Source organism: Lepisma saccharinum, chromosome 10 (genome assembly GCF_977018435.1).
Source record: "Lepisma saccharinum chromosome 10, izLepSacc3.1, whole genome shotgun sequence".
Classification (NCBI taxonomy): domain Eukaryota; kingdom Metazoa; phylum Arthropoda; class Insecta; order Zygentoma; family Lepismatidae; genus Lepisma; species Lepisma saccharinum.
In genome coordinates this window covers 86,899,244-86,915,941 of record NC_139238.1, presented here as the reverse complement: position 1 = coordinate 86,915,941, position 16,698 = coordinate 86,899,244, and the positions used below count along the sequence as shown (strand labels likewise).

At 37.1% G+C, this 16,698-nt stretch overlaps 1 protein-coding gene across 1 annotated transcript in view; it reads left to right on the top strand.

Annotated features, from left to right (window-relative positions):
• LOC145994422 (uncharacterized) overlaps window positions 1–16,698 on the top strand; it is a 65,240-nt gene that overhangs the window by 11,398 nt on the left and 37,144 nt on the right. Inside the window, exon 2 of the mRNA XM_083130550.1 lies at window positions 2,133–2,254. Within this exon, the coding sequence (XP_082986676.1) occupies window positions 2,154–2,254 (101 nt within the window). The 5' untranslated portion in view covers window positions 2,133–2,153. The remainder of the gene's footprint in view (window positions 1–2,132; window positions 2,255–16,698) is intronic.

Below are 16,698 nucleotides of genomic sequence, written 5' to 3'. Positions count from 1 at the left end.
GAAAGAACTGGCCATTCAAAAAATGTTTTTTATTGTGAGGGAAGTGAGGAGGAAAATTTGTATTCTTTATTCTATGAAAACTAGCAACAAATAGGGTATGACATGTCCACATTGTGATTATGGAGATTATCCATAACAAGCATTTCTACAATATAATGTAGAACCATACACACTGTGAGAATTCGCTTTTCGCTATATTCTGCAGTTATTGGTTGGCAACACTGTATTCATACACGTGCATTTGTTTACAGTACAGTTCCTTCTAAGCGCGGATCCAGTATAGAAGAGGTGCTGCAAAGGTTGTTACTTCGTGCCCGTACAGAGCTTCTTTGGTCGACGATCAGGCCAAAGGTAAAAAGAAATTTGTGACTGAAAAAGTGGGGCCAAAAGGAAGAAACATGGCTACACAACTGTTTGTCCTTAAACGAAAGAAGGTTAACTCAGCAAGACAAACAGAAGAATCAAGTTCAGAAGAATCTGACCCAAATCTGTCGGACACCTCCGATGACGAAGATAATGACGCAGAATGTTTGTTTTGTGATACTCTATTCTCGGACAATGTACAGTCAACGGCAAAGATAATGGTAAGCAAATTGTCCACCGCTATTTTCATTACATTTTTATTCTACATTCTGTGTTGTTTTAAGGAATGGTTCGAAGCAGGCATTGTTCTCTGCATATTGACATCCTTATTTCAATTCATTGTCAACACATTGTGTAATTCAGACCGAGTGAAAATGGTGGTGGATAATTCGCCTACTGTTTCTTTCGCCGTTGGGTGTACAAGGTCAACAGTGGAAAGAGTGCATTGGTTTGTCATCGTTGGGCTCATGAATATAGCGGGGCTTCTGACAAAACATTCGTGTGTCCACAGTGTGCTAAGAAGAAAAAGAAGTGAAGTATCTCATATTAGGAGACATTTTGTCTAAACAGAAAATACACATGTTTTGAAACATTTCCACATAGCTTGTTTAAGAATAGTTTTGTGCTGAATATACCTTTAGTATGTTAAAAACCACAATATATTTCATATACGGAGCGTTTTGTTTTTAATTTATAACTTCAGGTTTCCAATTTTCTTGCGTTTAATGAAATGGGTCTCATATTTGGAGACTTTACCCTACATTCGAAAAAGGATATATATTTATTTGCATATCAATAATAAGCAGAGTATGCACTATCCTTCACTACCACGTGTACATACGCCAACTTGCTCAATTCAAACCGGCCTGCGAGCGAGACAAATAGGTTAGCAAATGAACTTTCACCTGGCCTTGCGCACATGAGTGACTCGATGGATCAGACAATGGACCTGTAAAGTTGACGTCCTGATTCGAACGCCAGTTCGGTATCTTAGACGTAGCTCAAGAGGAAGCCGACCGGGCACGTATCTCGTTTCGAGTCGGCACCTGTTTTTCTAAAAAGTGCTATTGTCACTTTTACCTGCAGTGTTTATAGACACCCATTCATTGCGGTGTTACGCTATCAAGGTATCTACATTCTTGTATATAAAAACAGCAAAACAGAATAACGCAACCAAGCAAAGATGACGCAACCTCACGCAACGCAATCTCTAAAGAAACTGAATTGGCAACATCTCGTTTACTCCACGTGGACTTGACAAGTGCTGTCAGTTCCTAAAACGGACGCTATTGTGGGAAAGGTTTGAGGGGTTCCGCGTAGACTTGACATGTGGTTGTCAGAGGGAAACTGATCTTCCGGAACTTTCTTTGAGGACTTCAATGAGGACTTCAACTTTACTAACATAATATAGCTATACATCTACTATTTGATGTGCTCTCTTTCGTGCACGCAGAAGCATGTATTGTGAAATTGTCTACATTAAAATTAAGCTCCTTTCGCACTTTCACTGTCTACTTTATCGTCCACATGTGTGGACAACCCTGCAATATATATTATTTAACTTACTTAATCAATTAACGTGAGTTCAGCGGGTTAGGTGATCTCGCTGCCAAAGATCCAGGGTTCCAGTCCCGGCCTAGTTCCTTGCGTGTTTTCCTTATTTTCATGTACTCATCCTCATCGCCACGATTATCCAAAGGTAACAAAGCGACGCTAAATAACAAAAGTAAAATTCAATTGTAGAACGATCTTCATTTTTCTCATCTTAGGACTCCTTGAAGTGACGCACGATGTTTTGCCTCCGCATATTGGTCCTCTCCTCTGCCGTCTGCTTCTGCACCTGTATACTGAGCACTTCCAACAATGAATACCTTGGCCAAAGAAGATTGACGTAAGTACAATCTAGTAGTTTGTCTGCTATGTTTTCTTAATTCGCAATGCGATGATAATTCCCCACGAAGAAAAACAATCTCCACAATTCTTTGTACCGGGTGGCCATATTTAAATTTCCCCCACTCACAGCCATCTGGAGCCCTTCCGAAACATGAGATTGCGGTGAAACTAGGTACAGAGGCTATGGAGACCATGAGGAAACGAATGCCGACCAAAAAAAATAGTTGAAATTTTCACCACCAGGTGGAAATGTGGCGCTGCAATAACAACCAGAAATCAGACATGCAAAACTTCATATTTACGTTACGTCAGTAGAGAAGTATTCAATATGCGAGCCGTCAACGTGAATTTGGAAGCTTAAGACAAGATAATTCAGCAGCAGGATGTTGGTCACTGTGCACTTGATTTCAGCGCCATATTTCCACATGGTGGTGAAAATTTTGAACTATTTTTTTTCGTCGGCATTAGCTTTTCCGTGGTCTCAATACTTAGTTTCACCGCAATCTAATGTTTCGAATGGGCTTCAGAATTGGAAAGTATTTGGTCGAAGCCTTGGGGCTACCTAGTGGGGGGGGGGGGGGGTTAACATGGCGCCAGTCAGGCATGTTTTTTCAAATACCTTTAGGGGTGTCCGAACCAAGTGTTTCAGGAATAATAATATTTAAATTAAAATATTAAAATAGATAATTAAAATATATGAATAAATTAATATTTTATTAGTATTTCATGAATATGTAGAAAAACGGTATAAGTATATTCAAATTCTTTATTTACGTGGGCGAGGTTCAGCCTGAGGCTGTTCTGCCACCTAACCCGTGTCATCGATTACATTTAAATTTACATTTCTTATACATATGTTATTACAGTATTAGTACAGTGTACAATAAACTGTATGATTTAGTTACAAAATCTATTGATAAAATAATTGTAATAAATGTATGAATAAAATGATACAAAAATTGTGAAAAGACAACTACATAAAAATAAAATAAAATGAATGCAAAATAAGTAAAAATAAAAACATGTAGACAAAATACATAACATAAACATACAAGTTACATCATAGTATTTGAACACAATCTCTGCTCTGCCAAAAGAAAATTCTTTACTTCATTTCGGAAAGATTCTATTTTAGATATGCTCGACATGGTCTTAGGTAGGGCACTCCATATTTTTGCAGCAGAATATGAAAACGACGACTGATATGCCTGTGTGTTGCAGAGTGGAAGGTTAAATTTGAAATTATTTCTTGTATGGTGGCTGTGAATACTGGTGCGAGGGATCAACATGTCTGCCAGATACGACGGCTTGCCAGATGTAATAATTTTATGTATAAGGCAATATGTATGCAGTAGCCGCCTACGGTACATATTGAGGATATTCTTATTATTTATGGAAGGTAAAATATGTTCACGTCTCGGGATGCAAAATATGAACCGCATGCACGCATTTTGGCATTTTTGAATCTTTGCTTGTAAAGTTTTATTTATTCTACCAGAGTACACTACGTCACAATAGTCGAGAAATGGATATATAAGTGTTTCAACTAATCGCTGCTTGATTTGTGAAGATAATAGTTTGTTAAATTTAAACAAGAATCTAAGTGTTCCAAATGATTTATTGATTTGGCGGCTAATATGCTCATTCCATGATAGACGAATGTCAAATATCAGTCCAAGACTTTTAACTACTTGAGCTCTAGGTATGACATCATCATTTATTGTAATTGTTGTATTAGTGTGCTCGACCGAACCAATAGCATTTCGAGTTCCAATAAATGTATAACATGACTTATTAGCATTAATTTTAAGGCCATTTGCATCACACCATGTTTTTATCGCACCCAAATCATTACTTATGTATTTAATACTTCTAGCAATTTCTGTTGGATTGAATGATTTGGTTAGTTGAGTGTCATCAGCATATGAATGTACGTTACAGTATTTGACAACTGAGGGTAGGTCTGCAATATAAATCGTAAACAATAAGGGACCTAGTATAGATCCTTGTGGAACACCAGATGAAATATATAATTTATTAGATAATAAAGTAGGCGACAGTTTTACACGTTGATTTCGGTTACTTAGATATGAAAAATACCAGTTAAGGGTAGATTGTGAAAAACTGTAATATTTCAGTTTACTGAGCAGTAATTTATGTTGTACCGTATCAAATGCTTTGGACAGGTCCAATAATATTAATGCAGTGAGGAATTTCTTATCCATAGCCTGGAGGATGTCATTTGTGACTTTCAGCAAAGCCGTAGCAGTGCTGTGTGCCGGCCGAAATCCTGACTGTGAGGGTGGAAGAATATTGTTTTGGGCAATGAAGCTAAATGTCTGTTTATAGATTATTTTTTCTAGTAGTTTTGAACACACAGGCAGAACACTAATAGGTCGAAGGTCGTTTACATTAGTTGGTCGGGTCGTCTTAGGGAGTGGTGTTATCAAAGCTTCTTTCCATTTCCTGGGAAATACGGATTTCTCGAGCGAAAAGTTAATAATATGTGTGATAATAGGCAAAATAAAAGGTAGCGATAACTTCAGCATTTTAGTTGATATTCCATCTGCACCAATAGCAGTAGACTTGATTTCGTACAAACATTTTCTTACAGTATAGCCATCCACTTTTTTAAAAGCAAATTCGGGAAGCATATTATTAAACTTTTGGTTACTAAATTTTAAACATTCTTGAGATATCAGACGTTGGTCGATATTTAGACTATCAATTGAATTAATAAAGTGTTCATTTATCTCGTTCGCATTGTCAAACGTGGAGGGGAGATCATTTTTATATGAGCCAATGCCTACAGATTTCAGCTGCTTCCATAAATGCTTTGGTTGTCTTGGTGTTTTATTGATGTTATGCTCAAAATAACACTTTTTTTCTTGCCGAATAACGTATGTCGTGAAATTTCTCAATTCTTTGTATTCTTTCCATGCAGATTCAGTTCCGATTCGCTTGAATTTACGAAACGCATTGTCCCTTAGTTTCATCAACAGCTTCACATTCGATGTAATCCACGGCATACGTTTGTTACGAACTCGTGTTTTACGGACTGGCGCGTGCTTGTCAAAGAGATCAAGTAAGTTGACATTGAAATACTCTACTTTCATATTCAAGTTATCGGTGTTATATATTTTTCCCCAGTTAATTTTTTCTGCATCCTTCACGAATTTATCATAATCAATATCACCGTATTTTCTGTGGTATATAATTCTGTTCACGCTTTCTGGTTTGGTATACGCAAGTACAACGTGGGTCATTCTATGATCGCTATTGCTGACTGGCTCACCGACACCATGTTGGATTACATTTTGCATGTTGCTGACAAACGTCAGATCAATTAATGACTTAGTCGTGGAGGTTATTCTGGTCGGTTTATTGATTATTTGCGTTAATTGAAATTGATTAAACAAATTTTGAATGTAAACGACGTCAGCACAGTCTGGATGTAAGAAATTAATGTTGAAATCTCCAGCTATAACAAGGTCATTAACTAAGGGATACATTTCGGTCAATATATCTTCTAAAATTGACAACTGTGTATATGGAATACGCTTAGGCCTGTATACGGCACAAATACCGAGACGTTCCTTTTTTATTTCAACCGTAGCTGCAAGGTACTCAACGTCAAACTCTCCTTCGATTTCGAAAGACAACGGATGCAGTTTTAGTCCCTCCCGTGCGTATATGCAGACACCCCCACCCATGCTGTAATGGCGATCAGAGCGTATTAAGTCATAACCTGGAATTTTCAATGCATTATCCGTTATATTGCAAGTTAACCACGTTTCTGTTATGACAAGAATGTCAATCTGTTTCTCTGTAATTTCGATGCATATTTCCTGAAGTTTGGGGAATAATGACCTGACGTTTACATTTGCTATTTTGAGACCCAGGGAGCAGCCGGTTCTTTTGTCATCGGCGAGAGGGCGACGGAGGACATGCCCTAGAGCAGTGGAGTTCATTTCAAGGGGGGTGGTAGGTTCTGTTAGAGGCATAACGGTAGAAGTAACTTCTGGAGGGTTGCAGAGCAGAGAGAGGTTGCAAACTCACTACATTTATCCGCAGATGGATAAAGGTTACAAATACAAATACAAATAAAAGTTTTCTGCTTTTTACGGTACTTTTGATCATTAGAAACTTATGAATATGTTTTTTTGATTTACTAACAATTAAGCTTTGCTTATGTACAAGAACGTATCTCACATTTACGAAACTAAACTGTAAAATTATGCAGTTGCGATTAAAATATTGAAAGTAGTAAACAATAATAAAAGAAGCAAAACACGTATATATCAAAGAAAAGAGGAACTCAAACATTTAGAAGCTACAACTTAAGACTAAATGTGTTCCCGATAAATAAAAATTATAAGAGTAATGTGAAATTTAAATGTTATGTTATGAAAGGTAAAAGAGATTTTAAAAAATGATAAAGTACAGATCACTCATATCTTCCCGGTAAGCGTTCAAAGTTCATCTAATTGCTTTCTGCAAGTGATGAAGTGCTTCACGTTTCCAATGTTTATCACGATATTCCCATCTTGGGTCCAACAGTTCTTGTAATGGTATTTGCTCGTAGCCAGTTTCAGAAGCTCGAGACGTGCGCGGCAGAGATCTTCTGTGATGGTGATATTAGAACCCTTCAGTTTCCTTTTATTTCGAAACACACTTGCTCTCGCACGGTAACTAGTAAATTTAACAAGAATGGCTCTTGGCTTACCTCCGTTCTTCTGTCCTCCTACCCTGTGGCTTCTGCAAATATCACCATGCTGGATTTTGATGCCCAGTTGCTCTTCAAACAAGGCGGTTGCTTTGTTATCGGTATTCTCGTTGGAAGTTTCGGGAATACCGAATATCCGGATGGAGTTCCTCCTCTGGTACTGCTCTAAGTCGTCCAATTTGTCCCTGAGCCCTCGGAGTTGCTCATCCTTCTTCTTCAGTTCATCCTTCATGCTGTGCATTTCTTCAACGTTAAAGTTTAGTGTTTCCTCCAGACTTTGAAGCACTGATTTTGTCACTGCCTCGACTATCGAGTCCACCATAATTTTCATCATTTCAGGTGCCTGCACAGCAATCTTCACTTCTTCACAAACACGTTTCACAAATTCTACGTTGTTGAAGTTGGAAACACTGCTTACGCTGTTCGGTGATCCCTGGTTCTTTCCAGATTTCTTCGGTGCCATACTGAACGGTGAATTAGAAAATAGTACAATACAAGGCACAAAGTAATAAACCGAAGGCGTGTTATTTGCAAATGCACTTCTCAGATATTAATCTCACCTTACAATAGTAGTTTGACCATTAGAATGTTAATTTACTGCAGTTGTTTACGTTATTTCGGGAGCACAAACGTTACGCACTAGCGACCAGCCGCCATTACTCGTATAGAGATATAACCGCACGTAGACATTATCTGCTGTAGTTTACGTGTAGATTAGATCGGCATAATTCATACGTAGGGGGTCCATAAAGTCCTGCATAAAACTAAAACTCTATAACTTGAAAACTATTAAGTTTATTAACAAAATATTGTGTGTGTACTTACAGCAAGGTTCAAAGTTTATTTCCTGCTTGTTAGGTTCGTCGCCAAACCTACAATTGTGCACCATTCACGTCCAAAAGTAGTGGGGGTTTGTACTACAACCAGCACCACTTACAAGTGTAGAAAAGGCGAGGCTATTTGATTGAACAATCTGATTTGCTTACACTTAAAACAAAGCCAAAAGGGGCCTATACCCCAATTTTTCAGGTGTGATATGCTCTGATTTTTAAGAAATTCTGAATTTCTAGTGTAGAAAAGGCGAGGGCTCAACAGATAGATTTACCCATACTTAAAACAATGGCAAGAGGGGCTTATACCCCAATTCTTCAGGTGTGGAGGTTCGGGTTTAAGTCCTCATAAAATGTGAAGCCTCCCCTGATGGCAAAATGTTAATATTGTTGTCTTGTAAACAAGGGGTTCTGGGTTCGAGTCCTGATAAAATATTTAAGATTGAAAACATGTGGCAAAATAATATGTCCACAAGTGAGATTTTGAGAATAATTACTGTTAGTTGATATACAACTCCCAGATCTGAAAACCTTCTTTCTCCTCTGCTCAGACAGATTCGGCCATGTGTGTAAAAGTTATATCTGTATGATTGTTGTTTATAAACTTGTCAAAAATATGGCTTTTTTGTATGAAAACATGCAATCCTGAATATAATTCCGGTTTTGTCTTGTTCTGTTAATATAAACACAAGTGAGACTTACAGAATATTTATTGCACAGTTCAAAATCCAATTTTGAATTGTATTTAGTTGATATAGAGATGAGGTTTTAAACCTGGTGAAGTGTGTTGTACATCAGCAAAACTATCACCAAAACCTAGTTACTGCTGTTGTTTTGGGTATAAAAGCACCAGCTCAGCCATTAACTGCTGAACCCAACTGATATTTTTATTAAGTATAAAGTTTTGAATTGAAGCCCAGAAAATCTTATATAATAAACAACAAGAAAAAAATGCCAAAACAAAAATATTGCAATCAGTGTAATAAAAATATATCTAGTTCTCATTGGGCTAGGCACCGGCATATTTGTAAGCCTAGGAAATGCAGAAAGGCCATGAAAATATGTCCAAGATGCCATAAAATATTAAGCAAGGCATATTACAAATGGCATAAGTGTAATTCTTATGTACAGTCATCAACATTGCCCCCGCAACCATCTACATCTGGTCTGAAAAGAAAGCACGAAGCACCTGTTAATGCTGGACCTGCAAAGCAGCCACGCTATGCACTACCTATCCGTAGCAGTTTTGCTGGCCAATTAAGAGATTATCCGTTTGTATCAGAGCCAAGATGTGGCATTGAGAATTTTTTGAACAGTATAAATCCTGATCTGCAGGCAATTCTTAATGCACAAAATGGCTCTTATAAGCTATCTCTGAAATTGTTTGTACAATATAAGAAACCAAATGGCACAAAATTTACACAGCCCCACATAACAGAAACTCTACCTGTATATTCAAATGCAAATTCGGACAGAATAATAAGCAGCTTGATAAATCAATTGAATATTAAACACTCCGAATTTGCAGCAAAAGAGTCTGGATGGAGCCTATGCGGTTCTCCACACAAGTTATATGTTAATATTTCTGAATTCAGCCCATTACAAGGTTCCACTTATCTGCCATTACCTGACAATATCAAAAACAAAAGAGCCGTGGTTAATATAAAAAATGCCGACCAGAAATGCTTTTTGTGGTGTATTTTAGCTGCTTTGTATCCAGTTTCAAGGAATCCTGAGAGAATAACTTATTACAAACAACATGAACATCTTTTTGACGATGCAATGGAGGGTTTGGAATATCCAATGCTTGTTCAGAATATTGATAAATTTGAAAAAAAGGCCAGGCACATCAATGGCAAACAATTATCTATTAATGTATTTACTTGTTCTACTGGCCGTGACAATTGCTTGATAGATCCTCTCAGAATCAGTACACTTGATGATGAATCTGCTATTCCGATTGATTTGCTCTTAATTGAAGGGGATGGCACTTATCATTACACTCTGATACATAATCTTCAAGCTTTAGTGAGAACACAACTAGACAAAACTCATACAATATTTAAGTTGTGCAGAAGATGTTTAACTGTATTTGATGGTAGAAAAATGGTGAATGGTGTTTGTGAAAAGAGTGTAGAAATTGCCAAAAACAAGTTAACTGAGCATCTGAAATACTGTGGCAACCATAAACCTGTTCATATGGTGATGCCAATGCCAAGTGAAAATGCCAAATTCAAAAAATTTGAAGCCTTGTTGGAACACCCAACATTTATTGTCTATGATTTTGAATCGAACCTCAAACCTCTTGCATTCTGCAATCCAGATCCTGAAGAATCCTCAATTACACCATACCAGTTACATGAACCTTCCACCTTTTGGAATGTGGTTGTACAGGGTGGTGTAGCTAGTAAAGAATATTCATACATGGGACCAAATGCCGTCAAAGAATTTGCACAAAGAATAGAAAATGTTTGCCGTGACATAGCATCTAACATCTTATTAAAATCAAAGCCTATGTTGCCTTTAACAGAGGAACAGATTGAAGATTTCAACAATGCAGAAAAATGTCCGGTATGTGATTGTGAATTTTCAGATGCAAATATCAAGGTACATCACCATTCTCATACAGATGGTAAATTTTTAATGGCCCTGTGTAATAGCTGCAATATTCAGATCAAGAGACCAAGATTTATCCCCATATTTTGCCATGGAGCATCCAATTATGATTTTCATCATCTGATCAGGTACGAGGGGTTTGACAAGCAGAATTTAAATATTTTAGCTGAAAATGATGAAAAATATATTGCCATTACCAAGATAATTAAAGTTGATGGTGTTCCTATTCAATTAAGATTTCTTGATTCTCACAGATTTTTACCTGCTAGCCTGGCTACACTGGCCAGTCAATTACCTGACAATGACTTGAAAATCACACGTGCCTCGTTTCCAAATCAGGACCTGCAATTAATTAGGCGGAAGGGTGTATATCCATATGACTATGTCACAGATTTTTCTAAATTTGATGAGTGTTCCCTGCCACCGCAAGAAGAGTTTTACAGCAGAATCAGAGGATCTGGAATCAGTGATGAAGATTATCACCATGCCCAGTTGGTGTGGAACGATTTAAAATGCAAGACATTTCGTGATTATCACAAGGCATATTCGAAACTTGATGGGACCCTCTTAGCTGATATATTGCAAGCATTCAGAAAATTTTCCATGCAAAATTATGGACTGGATCCTGTGTATTTTTACAGTGCCCCGGGCCTAGCATGGGCCGCAACGTTTTTGAACACTAAAATGCAATTGGATCTGATCCACGATCAAGATACGTACTTGTTTATAGAGAAATGTATAAGAGGAGGGATGGTGCAATGTCCTCAGAGATATGCCAGAGCAAATAACAAATATATGCCTGATTATGATCCAGCACGGCCATCAAATTATATAGTGTATGTAGATGCCAACAACCTCTATGGTCATGCCATGATGCAAAAACTGCCACATGCAGGGCTTGAATGGGTTGAAGATTTCAATATTAAAGATCTTCAGGACTTTGATGACAGTGACCATGGCCTAATCTTAGAGGTTGATCTGACAATTCCAGATCATTTGCACAATAAATTTTCTGATCTGTCCCCAATTCCTGAGGTTAAGTGCTCACCTGGCTCTAAACAGAAGAAGCTCATGATGACCCTGGAGCCGAAACAGGGATATGTTGCATATTACAAAAACCTCCAGTTTCTGATGAAACATGGTGTTCAAGTAACCAAAGTTGGAAAAGTCTTGAGGTTCAGGCACTCAGAATGGTTGAAACCATACATTGATACAAATACGGAGCTTCGAACATCTGCAAAAAGCGAATTTGATAAGGGCTTGTTTAAATTGTTGGTTAATTCAGTGTATGGCAAAACAATTGAAAATGTCAGAAAACATACCGATGTTAAAATAATTACTGACCCCAGCCGGAGCAAAAAATTGGTTGCAAAGCCCAACTTCAATTACAGAAGAATTTATGATGAGCACATGGCACTTTTCAACATGAAGAAAACAAAGATTAAGTTTGATAAACCTATTTATGTAGGGGCTGCGATATTGGAATTGTCCAAATTACATATGTTAATATTGTATTATGATGTGTTGAAATCTTTTTATGGTGATCGTGTAAAACTGATGTACATGGACACGGATAGTTTTATTCTTGATATTCAAACAGAAGATGTTTATCAAGATATGTCACAGCCTGAATTGTTTCAATACTTTGATACCAGTGAGCATACAAAGATTCAACACCACCACAACAAAAAGGTGCCTGGCAAGTTAAAAGATGAGACACTTGGTGATGTTATTGTGAAATTTGCTGGGTTAAGTGCCAAGATGTACACCTTTGAAACATGTAGTGGTGCTGTTGCTAAAAAGGCCAAGGGCATTGGCAAAGTAACTGTTGAAAAAGATCTCCAATTTGAAGATTATGAAAATTGCATCAAATCCCAGAGTTCAATCAGAACATCAGAATGCAGAATTCAGAGTGTGGATCACTTGCTGACTTCAAATATTGTAAGAAAAGTGGCTCTGGATCCACATGATGACAAGAGATGCATTTTATCATGTGGCATACATACTTTACCTTGGGGGCATTGTGATTTGAAAAATGGGAATCAATGCCCAATTACAGAGCATGATTTGAAATAAATAAACATGCCTATGAACTTATTTGGGTTCAAAAAACAGGCTATTATGGAGCTGCCAACACCACAACCCTCTCCTGATATGCTGTCTAAACTGAGTGGCTTGTTAATTATTCATCTGAACAGCATACTTACAGATGTTGATGATGAAACAGGCAAAATATTGTACATATTTAACAATAATTTAAATCATTACCAATTACCTGTAGGTGGGCAATTGCAATTTATTACAACCCCTGAGGGTGATGTCAATATTTCAGTAGGGAGAAATATTTACAGAATTAAGCACTCAAACATGATTTCTGGCACTGTATATACTGTTTCTGCTGGTGACTGCTTATATATTGAGGTCCCGGGATCATATGACAAGCTTATACCCTTTTTTATAGAATTAAGAATCAGATATTCAATAATAAATAACCACTAAACAAAAAAACCTAATGATATATTTGGCCATACAAGACATGAAGATCACAGTGATGAGATTCTGATGCTTGATGTCAGAGTCAAGAAATTAAGAAGTGATTTACAAGCTTTGCAAACCACACTCAATGCCAGTCTCCAATTAGAAATTACAAATTTACAATCACAATGCATGGACCCTCTTCTTAAAATTGATTCAGAACTTAAAGTGCTACTTCAGAAATATACTGATCTGGCAACATTAGATAATTTTCAAAGTTTAGAAGAAGCTGTAGCAGCTCTTCAAGCCAAATTTAAGACCCAGGCCACCAATTCTGAGCAATTGAAGCAACAATTGGAAGAGCAGATAAATAATGTCCAGACACAGCTCCAAACAATTGTCAAAAGCATAAAATCACAAGAAGATTTTGATCTAGTGATTTCCACTCTAAAAGAACAGATTCAGTCACTCCAGATACCTAATCTGGACCCTCTGAACAATGCCATAGCCGAGGTTAAAGAAAAAATTGAGACACTTGAAAATTTTATGAACAACTTGCCATCTTCTGATGCTTTGAATGCAATAACTCGGAGTGTAGCAAATATTAAGCTGCAACTTGAAACATATGAAGATTTTGGAAAAATTCAAAGTTCCATAACCCATCTTGAAGGTACAATAGCAGCAGTGCAAAGTGATTTGGCAAATGTACTAGAATCCCGATTGCCTGGGATTGTAGATACCCTTGTTAGTGTCCAGCAACAGATCACAAAGCTTGAAAACCTCAACACTGAATCTGAACTATCTCATTTTCATCACTTGATAGATGATATCCAAACAAAACTTGAAATTTTACAACAATCCACACCCACTCAGGCAGACATAGCCCTGCTCCAAAATGCTATGCAAAATGTGGCTGATGCTTCTGAATTAAACAATGTGAAATTGGCACTTGAATTTTTGCAAAATACAGTATCAAATCTCCCTACATCACAGGAACTTAAAAATATAAAGAGGGCAGTGAATCGCATATTGAAATCAGAAGATATCAAGAATATCCAAGCAGAGATCAAACAACTCACTCAGACAGTGGCCACTCTACCAACCAATCAACATATTAATGAACTGCATGCCCTGTTTGAGGATATCAGAAGACAGGTCCATGATCTTACTGCTCAAAATTCAAAATTGGCAGTTATTGAAAATTTGCAACAAATTGTAGCTAATATCAAGCAACAGCTAGGAACCATGGAATCCAATCAAGCAAATGCTCTGTCTGTTTTTGCCACCCAGCTTCAAGAAATTGTGCAACAATACAAGAAACTTATTGTGGACATAAAAATCAAGCCAGGCCATGATGATGTTGTTAGAACCATCAATGAGCACCTTGAATCTGTAACAAGCAGATTGCTCACAGCAGAAAAGGAAATAACAGGCATAATCGAGAATCCAAAACATTCAGTAATTCTTGAATTGTACAGCATCCCCAACAAAGAATATGATTCACTATTTACACCAGGAGGCAAAATATATATGCTGTCCCCTGCACAGTTTTATTACCAGTTTTTTGTTGGGGGCACACTGAGACCAATCAAGATCAAATATTGGCATCAACCACAGGCACACCACTACCCTACCTTATCAATAACAAATGCTGATAACAAAGTAAAAATCACCAGTGTAGAATTAGAGGATTTTACAGATCCCAATACATTAGAAACAGCCTATACTGAAGATGATGGCTCTCTGGAATTTAAAATACAAATAGGGACAAATTATATTTAGAAAATCCTGCAGTATCAGCTGCTGAACACCCTATAGTTGCAATATTCTTGTTTACATATTATGTCTAGACAAATTATTGTTGATGAATTACACAGACAGGCCAGACATAATTTTAAGAGACTCCCAGTAGTCACAAAGGGCATAGATGATTTATGGCAGAGCGACTTGATTGAGTTGTCAAGTGGGCAGTTGAAAAACTTAGACAAAATCAACAAGGGCTACAAATATCTACTTACTATCATAGATACATTTTCAAAATTTGCCTGGGCTATACCACTCAAATCCAAGACTGGAAAATGTGTTACAGAAGCCTTCAGGACAATCATCAATCAGAGTGGAAGATCACCGCGCTATTTGCAAACAGATAATGGCAAAGAATTTTATAATTCAGTGTTCCAACAATTTATTAAAAGCCAGTCAATAAAACATTACTCGAGTTACAGTGATCTCAAGGCCTCAATTGTAGAGAGATTCAACAGAACCTTAAAAAATCTTATGTATAAACAATTTACCCTCCAAGGTAATTATAAATGGATTAATATTCTTCCAGAACTTCTACATAAATATAACAACTCGGTCCATTCCACAATCAACATGAAACCCTCTGAAGTAACTCCATCTGATGAGCAAAAATTGATCAGGACTGTTTATTATCCTAGATACCAGCCAACAACAAGAAGGGCCAAATACAGGGTGGGTGATCAAGTAAGAATAAGCAAATATAAGCACTTATTCAAAAGAGGCTTTACAAGAAACTGGAGTACAGAATTATTTACGGTAGTTCAAGTTAAACCGGGGACCCTTAACACATATATAATAAAAGATCACCGAGGAGAAATTCTCAAAGGCAGGTTCTATGAACAAGAGCTCAGCAAAACTAAACAGCCTGACACATATCTCATAGAAAAAATTATCCGCAGAAAAGGCAACAAGTTATTTGTCAAATGGCTAGGTCATCCGGAAAACAGCTGGATCGATGCAGACAAAATAATAATATGAGCACCTGGGATGTTATAAAAAGGCTGCCAGAACCTGAACAACAAAATAAGAGAAATGGAAAATTGCTGCCTGATAATATTAGGTGTCTTATTGTTGGGCCATCTGCTTGTGGTAAAACTACACTAATGGTTGATAATTTTTTATTGGCACCCAACTGGTTAGACTGGAAAAAGAGGCACTTGTATGTTTTCTCTAAGAGCTTGGAACAATTAAAATATCAGCAGCTGATGAAGCTATATGATGGATTGGATATTGCCACTTTTGAACCAGATGTTAAGCCACTTCATGAATGTCTCGATAATTCTGTTGTTGTGTTTGATGACATTATACTGGATAATCAAAACAAGGTTAGAAATTTCTTTACACAGGGCCGACACAAAAACATTGATTGCTTCTACCTGGCACAGACTTTTTCAAAAATACCCAAGCAACTGATCCGAGACAACAGCAATTTTATATGTGTGTTTCATCAAGATCATACCAACCTCAAACACATACATGATGAATATGTAGGTGGGGACTTGAGCTACAATGATTTTTCCAAGTTTTGCAGTAGGTGCTGGAATCAGGACAGTTATGGGTTTGTCACAATTGATATGACAAGAACACCTAACACTGGCAAATACAGAAATAAAATCAACGATTTTCTAGACGTTGAGACATAAATAAATAAACATGAAAAGGCCAATCATTGATGATCTTAAGTTAAGAGATTATCTTGTAAAAAGATTTAAGGGATGGAAATCAGAGAACCGGGGAATTTATGAAAAACACAAACAAACAGAACAGCCTGTAATTGATGCTATTAATAATTTAGGTAAGAATATCAAAACCGTTACAGAGCAAAATTATGATTTGATCACGGAGCTTGTACCTGTAGCTGCCAGGAACATATTAGATTATCCATTCACCCCACTTTCTAGTATTCATACACCTAGTCCTGTTGCTCCTCGAAGAATTGAGGCTAGTCAGGATCCTATTGAATTGGGTCTTCTTGCTCAAAAATATTTAACC